At 34.4% G+C, this 17,970-nt stretch overlaps 3 protein-coding genes across 3 annotated transcripts; 1 reads left to right on the top strand and 2 right to left on the bottom strand.

The window, feature by feature from the left end:
• Positions 1 to 1,494: 1,494 nt before the first annotated feature.
• Positions 1,495 to 3,453, top strand: LOC127076054 (probable mannitol dehydrogenase). Its single transcript, XM_051017604.1, has 5 exons — positions 1,495 to 1,805; positions 1,913 to 2,026; positions 2,236 to 2,749; positions 2,827 to 2,980; positions 3,067 to 3,453. Exons 1-5 carry the CDS (start codon positions 1,693 to 1,695, stop codon positions 3,270 to 3,272), a joined length of 1,101 nt encoding a protein of 366 aa, XP_050873561.1. The 5' UTR covers positions 1,495 to 1,692; the 3' UTR covers positions 3,273 to 3,453.
• A 6,046-nt stretch (positions 3,454 to 9,499) lies between these two features.
• On the bottom strand, positions 9,500 to 10,914 carry LOC127137932 (uncharacterized). Its single transcript, XM_051064339.1, has 3 exons — positions 10,705 to 10,914; positions 10,127 to 10,393; positions 9,500 to 9,892 (listed from the first exon to the last, which is right to left on the bottom strand). Exons 1-3 carry the CDS (start codon positions 10,912 to 10,914, stop codon positions 9,500 to 9,502), a joined length of 870 nt encoding a protein of 289 aa, XP_050920296.1.
• A 368-nt stretch (positions 10,915 to 11,282) lies between these two features.
• LOC127137931 (uncharacterized) lies at positions 11,283 to 13,565 on the bottom strand. The gene is made up of 4 exons (XM_051064337.1): positions 12,425 to 13,565; positions 12,127 to 12,367; positions 11,816 to 11,925; positions 11,283 to 11,716 (listed from the first exon to the last, which is right to left on the bottom strand). The coding sequence occupies exons 1-4, from the start codon at positions 13,563 to 13,565 to the stop codon at positions 11,283 to 11,285; spliced, it is 1,926 nt and encodes a 641-aa protein (XP_050920294.1).
• Positions 13,566 to 17,970: the final 4,405 nt, after the last annotated feature.

Below are 17,970 nucleotides of genomic sequence, written 5' to 3'. Positions count from 1 at the left end.
CCTCTTGTTATTCACTCTTCACTCAAGTGAATCAACCAACCTTGATTGCAAGATGATTCTGCTGCACGAAGATTATTGAAAAAGAAAATAAAAAATTAAATTTGGGAAATAAAAGAAATTAGGATTTCAACAAGAGACGGAAGAAGAAGAAGAATTCTGCAAAAAAACTTCTCTGCTCTCAAACTAAAATTTTATTCAACTTTTCTCTACACAACTGCATTACAATCAATGATAAGGTACCTCCATATTTATAGGTGGAGATTGTTTGCACATCAAACAATCTCTAACAAACTAACTAACTTAGCTAAAATACAAAATAAAACCTAAGTTTAATTTTGTGTCGAGATTCACTTATTTTCGACATTTCAACGGCTATTACTCAAAGCATTTCAACAACAATAGACTCTATCGAAATGATACTTTGACATAAAATTATATTCTCAATAATTGTTTCAAGCCTTTCTTCATTTAATCTTCTTCAAGGGAGAAACACATTACATAAATTATTATTATCATATGCATTTTTCAATTCATATTGTATCTGGTTTTGTTTGTTCTCCGTAATCTTTGGCTTACTCTAAAAGCTTTTTTTTTTTTATGTTTTTGTTTTTGCTTACGATGTTTTCGTTGTCATTCATTTCTTCTTAATTAGTTGCTCACATGTTAGAGATTTTCAATCAGCTAAGGTATCTGTGTTTACATGTACTGTTTTCACTTGAAAATAGCATAATAGGAAAAACTCATTTAAGTTTGTAAGTGTATAATAAATGTTATGTTGAAATTATTTTATAGATGTTCATATCTATATAATTGTCAAATGCTATGTATCCCATTCCGTTTTTTATGCTGTTGTTTTATTTTTAATGTCTATATAACTGGCCACCTGTTTTGCCCGCACTTTTTTACAGTGCGGATCAAGGTTTTAGACCCATGTCTTCTGATACGCTCACCTCATCCTGCTATATTTTTTTGGTATGCGGACATGAATATAAATTTTTGCGTTTTTAGACTTTAGAGGGGCGGTATCCATGGACCCTCCCCGCCCCGCTCTTATTTTTATGTGAGGAAGTCCAAGGTTTTAAGCCCGCCTCGCTCATCTTATTTTACTGCGAGCTTTTGCGGGACCGGTCTAAATAGGGTGGACAATTCTGTTTACGCCACCCCTATTCTAATCTACTGTCTCAAGGGACCTTCTGCTTTTCTTGTTTTGATGTTTCTGCCTTCATCTGTTTTAAGTGTACATGTTTCTTTTATAATTAGTTCATAATAATAACTCAGCATAACGAACGTAAATTTATGGTCAGATTAAGCTTATAAAATTATAAGTTGAAGGATATGATAGTAAATGAAATGTATGTAGGCAATCTAAGCAATCCAAATGAAATCTGTTAATTCATTCATTGTATCATATCAAATCACATGTATATATAACTAATAAAATGAAGGTACTATTCTGGTCTTTTATTATTAGAAAAACATTGGATGTTTATTTGGTCCTAACTATAAGAAAAGTCACCATAGATATCTTCAAAAAGTGTACCTCCATAATCTACGTATGTGTGGATACAATCTTCACAACACTTAATATCCACAACTTTATTCTTTATCCTTTATACTTTTACTTAATAAATACTGCTTAATAACTAGACAGCATCAATTTGAGCAGCTCATTGAGTCATAGCAGAGTTTGAAATGGCAACAGATGGTAAAGTGGTTGAGCCTGAATTTGTGCATCCTAAGAAGGCCTTTGGGTGGGCAGCTAGAGATCCTTCTGGTGTTCTCTCCCCTTTCAATTTCTCCAGAAGGTTCACTTCACTTATCACTCATTCATTACTTTAATGCATTTTTCTAGCTACTTATTTTTTGCTTTGGCTATTAATTAGTTACAGTTTGGTGCATCAATTTCTTGTAGGGAAACAGGTGAGAAAGATGTAGCATTCAAGGTGTTGTATTGTGGGATATGCCACTCTGATCTTCATATGGCCAGGAGTGAATGGGGCAATTCCATCTATCCACTAGTTCCTGGGTATTCCAGCTCTGTTGCACCAGAATCACATATAATCATATTACAATTGTGTTTCAGATTGTGTATATATAGATTTTGTAGTATTCATCATTTGAGCTAGATTTTGAATGTGAGATCAAAGTTTATTTAACAAAATTGTAGAAAAGTATTTATCATAAGGGAGAACCTAGCATATAATTGCTCTTATTCTAATTGATATAATAATACAGGCACGAGCTTGTGGGTGTAGTAACAGAGGTTGGAAGCAAAGTAGAAAAGTTTAAAGTTGGAGACAAAGTAGGTGTGGGCTACATGGTTGATTCATGCCGGTCGTGCCAAAATTGTGACGACGATCTTGAGAATTACTGTCCACAATATACAGTCACAGGTGGTGGAAAATATCGTGACGGTACTGTCACATATGGAGGTTACTCCGACTCAATGGTGGCAGACGAACACTTTGTGATTCGCATTCCTGATAGTTTACCGCTTGATGTTGCTGGTCCTCTCCTATGTGCCGGTATCACCGTGTATAGCCCTCTTAGATATTACGGACTTGACAAGGCTGGAATGAATATAGGCGTTGTTGGTCTTGGTGGACTTGGCCACATGGCTGTCAAATTTGCAAAAGCTTTGGGCGCTAATGTGACTGTAATTAGTACATCGCCTAACAAAGAAAAAGAAGCAATAGAACACTTAGGAGCTAACTCATTTCTGATAAGCCGCGATCCAGATCAGATGCGGGTATATACAAAGTTATTAGAGTTGTATCTATGTAAAGCAGATCCCGACTCAAACTAATATTAAACATGATTTTGTAGGCTGCAATTGATAGTTTGGATGGTATTATTGACACAGTTTCAGCTAGTCATCCTATCTTACCGCTGGTTAGTATATTGAAATCTCATGGAAAGCTTGTAATGGTTGGTGGGGTATCAAAGCCCCTAGAGCTTCCTGTATCTTCTTTACTTAGAGGTAAGCATATGAAAAATATTTCCATATATACTCTCAGGACAAAATGTTAAATATGAGAAACTTTAATTTCACATTATTATTGGTAGGGAGAAAGTTAGTAGCTGGAAGTGTAATTGGAGGTATAAAAGAGACTCAAGAAATGATTGATTTCGCTGCAAAACATGATGTGAAACCCGAGATTGAGATTGTTCCTATTGATTATATCAACACAGCAATGGAGCGTCTTGTTAAAGCAGACGTGAAATATCGATTCGTGATTGATATTGGAAACACACTGAAACATAGCTCTTGAACTTTGCGAGATATATTTCATGGCATGAAGCATTTCTAATAAGGATATTTTGGATTTTCATCTTTATGAAATTGTTCTGTTATGTAATTTTCTAGAGTAGAAAAAATAAACATGTATTCTATGTCTTTGCACTTATCGTTATTCATGCCATTTCTAATAAAATTTATGTGGGTTTTGAAGATGTTTATGAAATTTCCAACCATCATTTGACAGGGGATTCCCCATGGAATCATTTTCCTAAATACTTACTTACCTTAGTTATATAGGGAGAAGCATCTTTCAAGCTTCACAAATTCTATTCATATGTGCTTTTTTTTTTTTTGAGGTATTAATATCTATGGAAAATATAATTGACTGCTTATTCAAAATGACTACAAAATCTAGATTCTTAGGGTTTGTTTGTTTTGGTTTTTTTCAAAAATGATTTTTATAGTGTTATATAATTTAGTATAAAAAAAATTTAAAAAGAAATTTTTCATAAAAGCTTCAAATGAAAATTTGATTTGAATAATTATTCTTAAAATGTTATTTTAGGTATTTCATTATTTTATCATAACTTTTTTTGGATATCAAAATTTTAAAAAATCACTTAATTTTAAAACTATTTCAAATAGTTTTTCATAAAAATCATTTTTAAGATACAACTTTTTGAAAACATTATAATTTTGACTAATTTTGACTATGTTTTGATCTTCAATAATCTATATTTATGTTATACAATGAATAATTCAATCTTTTAATTTATAAAAAACAAACGTAGAAAAACTTCTAATATTTTAAAAAATATTTTTATAAAATTCATTTTCAAAAATATAATGAAAAAATCAATTTTTTTAAAGTTAAAATAAAATGTCCCTTAAACCAAAGTAACATAAAAGAGAATCTTTTACACCAATGCCATTGTTGGAATGTTTTTTATTTTGTTTTTTGTGTTTATCTTTGAATATTAGCAAAACTTCTGCAGAAAACACCTTACCTGCGGATTTTCATATCTATTTTGCCACTGATCTTACAACAATTTCTCTTCAAAAAGGTTTTACAAGAATTTTCGTAATTAATGTGTTTTATGCAGAAATATTACTAAAATATGTGGGTAGAGGTAGATAGAAAAAACTTTAAAAAAATACACATTGAATTCCGCTCATTTAATGAGCAAACACTCACCAAAAACTTTAAAGAGTTGCATTTTAGACATTAAATTTTAAAATGTGGTATTTTGGAGATTTATTTTCAAAACTCTGGTATTGGTGTAAGAGAAAATATTTTAAAAATTGTCGGTCGAATTTTAAAGTGTGGTAAGCTATTGAACCAATGGAAATCGACCAAAATCGAAGGATTAAACACTTGTTTTATTTTTTTTTAGACAAAACGACACCATAATATAAATAGATTTTGTCTAAAATTTTTTTAGAACAACTTTTCCAACAGATTTAAATTTATTAGACCCTACCATTATTTTTGTATTTAGTTTATGTTGCAATTAAAATTTGTGATAGTTATGTTTGAAATTTAAATTTAAAAAATTATGATATTTTAAAATTCTAATGTTTGCAAGTAATCTCATTTTTTTTTAGAGTCAAAGTCATATAGTTCGATTAGTATAATAAATATAAAGTTTTGTTACAAAATCTGTATATTCAACTAAATTATCTAATGTAATCTAGTTTATTCACGCGGTTCGATAATAATCCAATAATTGGATCAATGAAAAATCTAAATTTGATGATCAATCTGTTTTTATAACATTGCATAAAAGAACCATATCAATCAATTGTACCAATTCTAAATGAAGACAATTTAGACACCAGTAGTTGGAACTTGTCATTGGGAGAATCATGTGGTTATCATCTCTTCTAGGATAAGATAGAAGCATAAACTTGGTTGGTACAAATCAAACTGTAACCTGCTACTTTGGCTGGTCTGTATTGAGATGATATAGCATTGTCACTATCAGGCTTTAATTTGGTCTTGATGTTGTGGAAGAATGCATTTATTTCCAATTTGCATGTGCTAGCTTACCGTAATCATAGAAGTATGTGGATGATAATCAGTTAACAAAATCATTGGTGATGATCTATGAAGCTCCGATACGTCATTCATAGAGCGTGTCGCCGTGTCAGATACGTGTCGGACACTGATACGCGTACGACACTCGTACGACACGAATCAGACACATTTTTGAAGTATCCAACAGAAAAAAATATTTAATTATTGTGGACATGGATACGACACCTTATTTCAAATAAAGGATACGGTTCAATTCAGAAAATTCTAGAATGTTTTGTTAAAAAAAATCCCTATTCAATTTTTTTTTAAATTTAAAAAATAAATAGGGTTTTTTAGCTTTGATATCCCACTTCTTCACTATAAAAACAACACAATTAGAATTCCTTATTTTTTTTTATATTTCCCTGTTTTTGTCTTCAAAAAATTATTTTATCTTCTCCGATTATTTTTCATCTTTGCACATCATTGTTTCGGTTTTCACAAGGTATCTGTGAATATCAATTATTATGTTTGAAATTTGTTTGAAAGTGTTAGAAAGAACTTTTGATTGTTTTATCTTAAATAAACATAAATTTTTCTTCTCATTTTAAACTGATTACAAAGTTTGTCCATAAATTGCATTATTATATTAATATATAAAATATATATAGCCGTGTCTATGTCCTATGATTTTTATATAGTAAGATCCTCGTGTCCGTGTCCATGTCGTGTCTCGTCTCGTGTCCGAATCTAGACTTCATAGATGATGATGCAAGTTGACTTGGAATTTCAAGACCTTAACCGTCAGATTTCTGTTTCATCTAGTATACAAATATTTTATACATAAGTAAGCAGAAATCATACTTAAATGAGTGTTTGTAGCCTTGGCACACAACGGATCAATCTTAATATCAATTCTAGGATTATATACTATCCTCCTGCGTGAGCTACATTTGGTTTATATCTAAATTTTTTATTTTAGAATCCCTTGTAATATAAATATTTTGTTTCATTGACCCCTTAGATGTTAAATTGATAAAGAATTTTCACTTTTATTAACGTGACTTATCTAAATGATTTTTTTAAATAATGGTAATTTTGTAAAAAAAAATTATTTTTTTAATTTTAAAAAAAAAAATTTAGTAAATCAAAATTCACATTACTGAGATTATTTTTTGAATAATCAAATTTTTAAATTTAATTTTCAAAATAACAACTATTTCAAATTATTTACCAATATAATCATATTTCATACACTCTCTCCAACTAACGCATGCATTTTATCATTGAACATAGGCGTCAATATCATTGGCGCATGCATGCAGGTGAAGCCAATGCAATTGACACATACTTTATTATATCGAGTGTATGCGCCATTACATGTGACGCATGCTTTCTATATTACTTTTTAATTTTTTTTATATGTTATACTTATATAATATTGAAATAAATAAAATAAATAGGTAAATAAAAAATAATTATTAATATTATGATATAAAGTTAAAATACATAACAATTGACAAAAAAATCAATGATCCGCCCAATTGAAACTCTCATTTTCCATATTTCGGTGCATTAGGATGCTTTCTGTAACACCCCCCCCCCCCCCCCCCCCCCCCCCCCCCCCCCCCAAACTACTACTACTCAAATACAACATACAATTGCATAATCAGAGTAAATTAAAAGCAAGCGTACACGAGGCCATCATATTTACTTCCGCCAGAAACAACACATATGGTCACATACAAGTAACACGGATTATAAATTAAAACCAAATAACCAACATGCAAACTCGCACAACGGAATAACATCTCTCTTCAAAAATGGTAAATAGTGATGATTCCCATAAATCATCTACCACAAAATATCGTTTTGGGCTCTAAGGCCACTCAACACCAAAACCAACATATCCAAATAACAAGATAAAAGAGAGCACAACAATATCTCTCAACATCAAAACAAATACAAATAATCCAATAAATCCAAGTGTTACATGACCCGAGCACTATAGATTACCTAGTCAAAACACAACAAGAAGTAGCCTCCGAATCTAATCCTTGTACGAAGCACCACTATCTCCGGTACCTGAGCGATGTCGTGATAGAACATCATTCCAATAGAAGGGTGAGAATTCAAATCATTATAGAAAAACATAATAATATGAAATGTATAACAAACATACATATATTATTAGAATTCGTCACGCTTTATACAAACATGCATCATATCATCTTATTAAAGAACCACATGTTTACTATCATATGACATGGCTCAACAATCCACAAGTATTCATTTATAAATACTAAACGATGTACAAAAATCATATTTCACAACATATCAATTTCATGTACATATTATCATCCATCATCATTTACAAATCATCATGAAATATGTATACAACTTTCACATGATTCCATAATGTATACAAGTCACCATTTCATTACATATATCACAAGTATGCACACATATCACATCTACAACACATCAACAATTCATATCAAATGGATCACCTAAAATCCACGTATATGCATATCTACCAAAATCATATCCACATAATCACACAAACAACAATTCACACTAACACGTGCGACTCAATGTGTGACTCAATCCAATATGCATGTGGATCTCATCTGTTATCATTTACGGCTTGCCGAGCGTCTCTCATATAGACTAGATAACCACCTCTAAAGCTCGATTCAACCTTAAGCTTTCAAACCCCATTCGGCATTAGGTTTGGGACAAGCAAATAATCTATGCGAGATTACCCAACATTGCCTCTTTCATAGACTCATGCTAGTGTAAGTGTGTAACAACAACAAGACTCATGCAATTAAGACGGTCGCAACCCCTTAATCATACATAAGCATACCACATCCAACATTTGCACAATATACACCTAACATGACTTCAATCCCAAACAATACATCAAATATCATTCATCATCTTATTACAACACATTAACATAAAGCAAACAAGCCAATTCATGTTATTCATCAAATTCACCAATTCACATCATCACATACATAATTTAAAGTATTATGTTTCTTCACAAAATCCATCTAAAACCATCCAATACATGTCAAACAATAGAAAACATGTCATTCACATTCACCACACATACAACATACATCCATATTAGGATTCTTTTGATAAAATATTAATCTACTGTTATCAAAACTAATATCACGTTATAGATAATATTCTTAGCTTCGTAACGGTCCAAATGGCACCTCAAACAGAGTTACGGTTCAAAAGTTATTGAATTTACAAATTTTTCAAAATGCTGTCAAAACCAGAAAATTTGTTGTTGCGAAAATGTTGTCAAAACCAGAAAAACTGTTGTTGCGAAAATGCTACTGTCCAGCATGAATCTTCATCATAAAACCACATTAACCCGTCATTTTTCATGAAATAAATAGTTATACAACCTATATATATATCATATAGCAACTATTAGGATCATAGAAACAAGATTCTAAGCTCCACTAATTTTCACCAAAATCCCAAATCAACCATTTTCAAGTGAAACTCAAATATGCAATTATACACCAAATCATGTTCCATACACATACCCATTCATGGAATTCAATATAGAAACATGATAGCATAACATAAATATCAATTTCATGGATTAAAACATAAACACATGTTAGGGTTTCTCAAAAATCAAAATTCCCAAATCCTAAGTTCATGATATCTAATCCACATACATTACATACATTATGTTTACCCATAACCACTTGAAATCCCACCCTTACCTTAGTATAGATGAAATCTCTAGGTCATTCTTCTTCTAGTTTCCTCTTCTCCTCTTTCTCTTCTCTTCTATTCTATTCTCTCTTCTTCTCTTGTTTTACAAAACTAACTCTAATCTCTAAAACCCTTACTATCTTTTTAACTCATAATGGGCTTAACCCAATTATCCACTCATTATAATTAATTATGCCCATTACTAGACAATTGTTATTTCTACTCATAAAATTCAATTATTCAAATAACACATATATTCAAATAATTCAAATAATCACCAGAACACATATTTAATTAATTATCACACCAAATAATGATTAATTAAAATAAACACCTACTAAATAAATACAGAAATTAAATCGGGGTGTTATAACTCTTCCCCACTTGAAATATTTTCGTCCTAAAAAATTACCTCAAGCAAACAACTCGGGATATGAATCCCTCATCTGGCTCTCAAGCTCCCACATCATATTTCCACCAGCCGGTCCTCCCTAAACGACTTTCACCAAAGCGATCTCTTTACCACGGAGTTGTTTCACCTCTCTATCTTCTATCCGTATAGGTAATGTATCCACGATCAAATCATCTCTAACCTTAACATCATCTAATTGGACAACATGCGAAGGATCCGCAATGTATCTCCTCAATTGAGACACGTGAAACACATCATGGAGATTAGCAAGTGACGGCAGCAACGTAATCCGATAAGCCACGTCACCTACTTTCTCAGATATATGATACGGACCAGTAAAACGTGGCGTCAACTTATGCGACTTCAATGCTCTACCAACATCCGTTACCGGAGTAACTCTTAAAAATACATGATCATCTACCTCAAACTCAAGCCCTTTCCTTCTCTTGTCATGGTAACTCTTCTTACGACTCTAAGAAACCTTCATCTTCTCTCTGATCATTTTAATCTTATAAGTAGTCTGTTGAACTATCTCAGGTCCAACCACGACACTCTCTCCAGATTCGTACCAACACAAAGGCGTCCTACACCTTCTACCATACAAAGCTTCAAACGGAACCATACCAATACTCGAATGAAAACTATTGTTATAGGTAAACTCAATCAAAGGCAAATAACTATCCCAAGCACCTCTCTATTCCAAAACACAAGCTCTCAAAAGATCCTCAAGCGACTGAATCATTCTCTCAGTCTGACCATCTGTCTGCGGATGATAAGCAGAACTCAAACACAACTTTGTACCCAAAGCACGTTGCAAACCTTCCCAAAATCTTGAAGTAAACCTCACATCCCTATCTGACACAATGCTAGACGGAATACCATGCAAACTGACAATTTTCTCAATATACAGCTTTGCAAGCCTCTCCATCGGATAATCCATTCTAATCGGAATAAAGTGAGCAGATTTCGTCACCTATCCAGAATAACCCAAATAACTTCACAATTACTCGGAGTCCTAGGTAAACTAGAAACAAAATCCATAGAAATACTATCTCATTTCCATTCAGGAATAGATAACGATTGTAACAAACCAGACGACTTTTGATGCTCAATCTTCGATTTCTGACAAATCAAACACGAATACACAAATTTCGCAATCTCTTTCTTCATACCAGGCCACCAAAACAATTTCCTCAAATCTTGATACATCTTAGTAGCACCAGGATGAATACTCAAACCACTACGATGTCCTTCATCAAGAATCCTCTTTCTCAAATCTGAAACATCGGGAACATAAACTCTATCATGACACCTCATGATACCATTCTCATCAATATGAAAATCACCACCTTTACCTTGATTGATCAACGTCAATCGATCTACCAAAACCAAATTAGATTTCTGACCTTCTCGAATCTGATCCAAAATTCCACAAGTAAGCTTCAACATACCAAGCTTCACTCTAGAAGAAGTCTCTTCACAAACCAAACTCATATTTCAAATTGTTCAAGCAAACCCAATTCTCGCACCATCAACATCGACATATGCAAAGATTTCCTACTCAAAGCATCGGCTACAACATTCGCTTTGCCAGGATGGTAATTCAAACCAAAATCACAATTCTTCAAGAATTCCAACCATCTCCTTTGCCTCGCATTCAACTCTTTCTGATCGAACAAATACTTCAAACTCTTGTGATCACTAAACACATCGAATCTCGACCCAAACAAATAATGTCTCCAAATCTTCAAAACAAACACAACAACGGTTAATTCCAAATCATGAGTCGGATAATTCCTCTCATGCTTTTTGAGTTGCCTTGAAGCATAAGCTACAACTTATTGATTATGCATTAACACACCTCATAAACCCATCAAAGAAGCATCATAATACACAACAAATGGTTCTGATGGATTCAGTAAAATCAAAACAGGCGCAATAGTCAATCTCCTCTTCAACTCTTGAAAACTAGCTTCACAATTTGCAGTCCAAATGAAAGCTTGACCTTTCCTAGTCAACTGTGTTAACGACAAAGATAACTTAGAAAAGCCTTCAATAAACTTTCGATAATAACTTGCCAAACCAAGAAAACTATGAATCTCAAACACAGATTTCGGCGCTTCCCATTGAGATATAGCCTCAGTCTTAGAAGGATCAACCAAAATACCACCACTAGATATCACATGGCCAAGGAAACTCACTTCCTTCAACCAAAACACGCACTTCAAAAGTTTAGCAAACAACTGCTTCTCTTTCAATACAGATAAAACAATCCTCAAATGCTCAGCATGATCCTCTTCACTATTTGAATATATCAAAATATCATCGATAAACACAACAACAAACTTATCGAGATATTTATGAAAAATACGATTCATGTACTTCATAAATATACCAGGTGCATTCGTCACACCGAAAGGCATCACCAAATACTCATAGTGTCCATACCTTATTCTAAAAGCAGTATTCTGAATATCTTCAGCTTTCACACGGATCTGATGATACCTAGACCTCAAATCAATCTTGCTAAACATACAAGCACCAACCAACTAATCCATCAAATCATCAATCCTCGAAAGCGAATACTTATTCTTGATAGTAACCTTACTCAATTGTCTGTAATCCACACACAACCTCATAATACCTTCTTTCTTCTTAACTAACAAGACATGTGCACCCCACGGTGACACACTCGGATGAATAAACCTCTTATCAAGCAAATCCTCTAGTTGACTCTTCAAGTCTTTCAACTCAGATGGTGGCATCCGATACGGAGCCATCGATATCGGACTAGTACTAGGAATCAAATCAATCGTGAACTCAACTTCACGTTCAGGCGACAAATCGCTAACCTCATCAGGAAACACTTCAGGAAAACCACGAACAACTGGAAATTCACCCATTGTTCCATTTTCACTAGGCTTCAAACTTGCCACCAACATAATCACTTCAGCACCATCTCACACAGATTCATTCACTTGTTAAGTAGACAAGAATAAATCACCTTCCTTCTCTGGCTCAAGAAAAAGAACAAATTTCACAAAATAGTTGATATAGACATGGTTGGCCCTCAACCAGTCCATTCCCAAAATAACATCAAGTTGACTCAATGTAAGACACACTAAATCAACTTCAAAATCTTTATCACAAATATTCAACAGACATTTCAAACAAACAGATGAAGTAGTCACTGAACCCATAGCCGGAGTATCAATAACCATGCTTCCATGCATAACAGATAATTCAAGATTCAATCTCTTAGCACAATCCAAAGAAATAAAAGAATGCATCGCACCAGTATCAATAATAGAAATCAAAGGCATATTATTAATAAAGCACGTACCTCGAATCAATCTCTCCTCAGCAGAAGTATCAACACCGGACAATGAAAACACTTTCCCTTTGGCTTGCTCCTTCCTCGACTTGTTGCACTTGGTACTAATGTGCCCTTGCTCACCACAGTTGTAACAAGTCACATTCAAACCAACTCTGCAATCAAAAGATTTGTAACTTTGCTTGCCACACTTGAAACAAGTCACATCGCCCTTAGGACACTCGGGAGCACGATGTTCCTCAACACTACATCTGAAGCACTTGACAGGAGTGTGAGATCCTCCCCCACTCGGCTTCTTTCCATCGCCAACTTTCTTCTTACCATCATACGACTTCCCTTGAAATTTCCCTTTTCCTTTCTTATCACGCAAGGACTTGTAATGAGCAACACTCTCACGACTATCATCATCATAGATCATACTCTTGTTAACCAACTCAGAAAATCTCATAATCTGTTGGTAACCCATTGCCTTCTTGATATCAGGTCTCAAGCCATTCATAAACTTAAGACACTTGGATCTCTCAGCATTAGTAGTATTGTAATGGCGACAAAATTTGATCAACTCCTCAAACTTTATAGCATACTCAGCTACGATACCATTACCTTGCTTCAACTCAAGGAATTCAATTTCATTCTTTTCACGAACATCTTCTGGAAAATACTTCTCCAGAAAAGCATCACAGAAAAGTGCCCAAGTCACTTCAATTCCATCCTCATCAAATCTCTGAACAGTGTTGCGCCACCAATCCTCAGCTTCGTTCTCAAGCATATGAGTGTCAAACTGCACCTTCTGCGCATCTAAACAGTTCATAACTCGAAATATTTTCTCAATCGCCTTCAAATACTCTTACAACATGTAGCACTACATTTTCATCATATTTTAATTTGCATTTATCGTTCAAAAGTTCTTTCATGAATTTAGTGTACATCGACATTTTCTCCAAGGCATCACAAAATGGAATATTGACTTGTAAAGCTGTGAGGATATCCATGAACTTTTTAAACTGGCCTACCTCCATTTATCTTTTTGGCTTCTTCTTATTTAAAGGATATGGTGGTTTGATGTAATTTGGTAAAGAAGGGTTTAGTTCATTGATAATTTGGTTTTTTGTTCTCCAAAAAGGTGAATCTTTATCAATGAATTTATCAAGTGTTTCTCCCTTCTCAAGAGTCTCATCAGAAATCTCATCTTATGTTATTGTAGATTTTGGTTGCTCAACTTGCTCATTGTTCTTTTCTACTATTTGTTTATGTTTGCTGTGAGCGGAAGGAGTTGTGTGGTTCCTTAATTCTACTACCTCATTTGAAGATTCATGTGTTGTGCTTGCTATATCCAACTTTTGATTGAGTATTTCCAGCTTGGTGAGAAGTTCCTCGTATCCTCCTAACTATGATATTTATTCTTGATTTCTAACTTGTTCAACACTCTGGTGTTTGCAAAGTTGTATTCATTTAGACTCATCTTCTCTATCAGTTCTTTTACCTGAATCTCTTATTGTACCTCCCGCGGATGCATCTAAAAGAATTCAAACTTGTGCTTGGAGACCCTTTACAAAATTCTGCATTTGTTCCATATTACTTATATTATGATTAGGTCATTTGCGTATAAATAATTTAAACCTCTCCCAAGCATCGTAAAGATATTCGATCTCTTGTTGTTTGAAATGTGTGATTTTAACTTTTCTTTCCGTGAACTGTGTTGTAATGAAGAATATTTCTAGAATTTTGTTTTCCAATTCTTTCCATGTTTTGGTTACTCCATTTGGTAGACATAATAACCAATCTTTCTCTCTACCCAGTAACGAAAAGCAGAACAATTTGGGTTTTACCTGGTCTTTTGTAATATCCTATGGTTGGCATATTGATGATGTCTCATGGAACCTTGCTAGATGCTCTCATGGGTCACTAGTTGCATTCTTCAAATGGTTTATCCCTTAAGTCTTAAAGCACGGTGTATTTGATGTTGAAATTTACAGGATTAGTTGGAAGAAATCCCATAGAAACATGTGATACATCAGTAGGCCTGCAGTAGTCCCCCATAGTTTGGGCTCTTGGCTCTGCCATAATAACTTGTCAACACATGTGCCCTACACTTTACCAACAACAAAAAAATACCACAATAGTATTATGATAAACAAGAAAAAAAAAGACTAAAAATAAAATGTTGCACAAACGTCGCCTTGTTGAGATTTCAACAGTCCACAGAATAGCACCAAAAACTTGATGACTTCTCGGAAAGTGTACCAATAATGTTGAAGTAATAAAAAGATCAAATCCACAGGGACATCTTTTAACAAGACAAAATGTGTGCAATGTATAAAAAACTAGTAAAAAGGGGGGTTTTGAGTTTCAGTGCGAAAACTAAATAAAAACAATAAGCAATTGAATGGCATTATAAATCAAAAGGTTCATACAAAGTCAAATCAACATAGAATCCAACAATATTGAAATAAGTTTATCATAACACAACCTAACCTAGAGAAGCTTGGTTACTCATAATTCAGATAACAATATCATAATTGATTGATGAAAATAACATAAGAGTTCCCTTGAAGTAATGGCCTTCAATGTCTTAAAATGCCCTAAAAATCCCCCTTGATGTTCTCCAAATTATGCTATTCTCTCCAATTTTCATAACCCTTATCAAAATGCACAAATTCCCCTTAAAAAGAGCTTAGAATGGAGTAGATGTGTCAGAAAATTCCCAGAAAAAGGGACCATCGCGCGCGTGATGACCTACATTGCACGCGCGATGCAGGTTTTATGGCCCTATCATGTGCGTGATGATGCATGTGATTATTTTCGAAGCTGCACTCTTTTTTGATCCTTTTTTACTCAAATTTCCACTAAATCCACAATCTTCACACTTAGCTATTTTTTTCTCATTCTTTTGTCTTTCTTCTTCATTTTGGATCATCTTTCACTTGTTTTGATCCGATTCTTTGACTAAATTTATGAAAGGACTGTCATCATAATACATGGCAAGGTTCAATGAAGAAACCATCAAATTCTCCCATCCAAATTAGGAGACGTTCGTGGGAGATTCTCAAAATGGTCTAAAAGTTGGTCATTTCGACGAGTCATTGGCGCAGAAGCCGGCCACTAGCATGAAGGAGGTCATGAGCTGAGCAGAATATTATGTTAAAGGAGAGGAAAGAAACATGAAAAATAATTCTCGAGACACTAAAGACAAAACACAATCCAAACACGAAGAACCCGGGACCAGAAGAGAGCCCCACAAACACGGCCTGCGAGATAGGTCAATGATGAAACCTTCTAGGAGACCCTATGATAACTCGTCTGAAAACTTCACACCTCTCAATGCAAAGCATGTCGACATCTTGAGGGAAGTATATCGTCTCAAGTTAGATCCCGAGCCACCCCATCCTAAGAGGGTCAATGCGGTGTTAGGGAAGGATGTAGAAGCATGGTATGCCTATCATTGTTTGAAGGGTTATTATACCAATGATTGTCACCACTTGAAAAGAGAAATCGAAACTCTACTTCAGAGGGTATCATATGTAAAGGAGACAAAAGGAGCGGAAGGGAAAATGAGTCTGTCTAAGAGAGAGTCATATTCAGAAAATACTTCTACCAAAAAAGGAAAGAACGAGGAAGAGATACGTGAAACTCGGGTAACTCGACATTTTCTAAATACCATATCAGGAGGCTTTTTTAGGGGAGGAGAAACAAGCTCAGCCAGGAAAAGATATGCGCGATCCATAATTCATATATCATAGAACCAGATATCCAAAAAGGAAGGAAAACCAACTGTCGTACGTTTTTCGAAATGAGACTCAGAAGGAATTATGGCGCACGAGAACGATTTGATGGTCATAAAAGTGCAGATTCAGGATCGGAGTGTGAAGAGGGTGCTGACCGATCTAGGTAATTCATTTGGCATCCTATAATGGGACACCTTCAAAGGTATGCACATGGATTCATCTGAGTTATTACCTTTTAAGGGCATCCTAGTCAACTTCTATGGGGAACAAGTTTAGGTGTTATGACACTTGCCAATCATGAGCATTTTGGGAAGTGGAAGCAACGCAAAAATCATCATAGTAAGATACCTAATAGTGAATGCTTCATCACCCTATAACATTATCATCGAAAGTTCAACATTCAGTGCTCTAGAAGCTATGTTATCCACTCTTAACCTAACCATGAAATACCCCTTGGAGGATGGACATGTAGGAATAGTCAAAGGTGACTCGGGAATAGCTAGGAAGTTCTATAAAGAGAGCTTGAATATAAAAAAATAAAATTTAGCAGGAGCCAACTATGTTGGAAGAATCCTTGAAGGTGGACCTCGATCCTAGAGGAGATCCCACAAGAGATGGCTTCACCTCAATCGGAGAGTTAAAAAAGGTACAAATTGGAGACGGGGATTTTCAATTTACACAAATAGGTTTGGGACTATTCCATGAGGATGAGGCGGAGATCATCAGGGTACTAAAAGGCAATGTTGACTTATTTATATGGAAGCCATCAGATATGCCCTGGATTTATCCCAGTGTCGTATGCCATAAACTTTCATTAGACCCAACATTGACAACGGTTATGTAGAGAAATCAAAGAGAAAAGGAAGGATATCACCGTAGAGGTGGGAAAACTGTTTAAGGTCGGATTCATACAAGAGATAAAATATCCCACATGGCTACCCAATGTGGTAGTGATAAAAAAGAAATCAAGAATATGAAATATATGTGTAGATTTCACTGATCTCAATAAAGCATGTCTGAAGGATCCATATTGGTTACCATATATTGATAGGTTGATCGATATCGCCTCAGGTTTTTGACTACTCAGCTTCATGGATGCTTAATCGGGTTACAATCAGATATGGATGAGTCCGGCTGAAAGCATCCAAAATGACATTCATGATGGACTGAAACAAATATTATTACGAGGACATGCCATCCGGGCTCAAAAATGTTGGGTTTATGTATCAGAGGTTAATGGACATGGTCTTCTCATCACATATATGAAGAAACCTTGAAGTATACGTGGATGACATGTTAGTCTAGACACAAGAGGAAGGAAGTCACATGGGTGATCTTAAAGAGAATTTGGAATCTATAAGAAGTTTCAATATGAGAATTAACCCTGATAAGTGTACTTTTGGGGTACAGGTCGGCAAGTTCCTTGGCTTCATGTTAACACACCGGGGAATAAAAGCCAACCCGGACAAGTGTCAGACTATCATTGACATA

Source organism: Lathyrus oleraceus, chromosome 4, assembly GCF_024323335.1.
Source record: "Lathyrus oleraceus cultivar Zhongwan6 chromosome 4, CAAS_Psat_ZW6_1.0, whole genome shotgun sequence".
Lineage (NCBI taxonomy): Eukaryota > Viridiplantae > Streptophyta > Magnoliopsida > Fabales > Fabaceae > Lathyrus > Lathyrus oleraceus.
This window is presented reverse-complemented; position numbering and strand designations above follow the sequence as displayed.

Bases quoted from the DNA above. Each gene is read 5' to 3' on its own strand.
- LOC127076054 (XM_051017604.1), top strand. From the start codon at position 1,693: ATGGCAACAGATGGTAAAGTGGTTGAGCCTGAATTTGTGCATCCTAAG. The intron at 1,806-1,912 runs GTTCACTTCACT...AATTTCTTGTAG, and splicing joins CCTTTCAATTTCTCCAGAAG to GGAAACAGGTGAGAAAGATG. The intron at 2,981-3,066 runs GTAAGCATATGA...TATTATTGGTAG, and splicing joins TGTATCTTCTTTACTTAGAG to GGAGAAAGTTAGTAGCTGGA.
- LOC127137932 (XM_051064339.1), bottom strand. From the start codon at position 10,914: ATGAGTTTGGTTTGTGAAGAGACTTCTTCTAGAGTGAAGCTTGGTATG. The intron at 10,394-10,704 runs GTTTCAGATTTG...TATTCTGGATAG, and splicing joins ATAGAGTTTATGTTCCCGAT to GTGACGAAATCTGCTCACTT. The intron at 9,893-10,126 runs GTTTTGGAATAG...AAGGTTTCTTAG, and splicing joins AGGATCTTTTGAGAGCTTGT to AGTCGTAAGAAGAGTTACCA.
- LOC127137931 (XM_051064337.1), bottom strand. From the start codon at position 13,565: ATGAACTGTTTAGATGCGCAGAAGGTGCAGTTTGACACTCATATGCTT. The intron at 12,368-12,424 runs GTGATTTATTCT...ATGGTGCTGAAG, and splicing joins TCTTGAGCCAGAGAAGGAAG to TGATTATGTTGGTGGCAAGT. The intron at 11,717-11,815 runs GTATATTTATGA...CAAATAGTGAAG, and splicing joins CGGTGTGACGAATGCACCTG to AGGATCATGCTGAGCATTTG.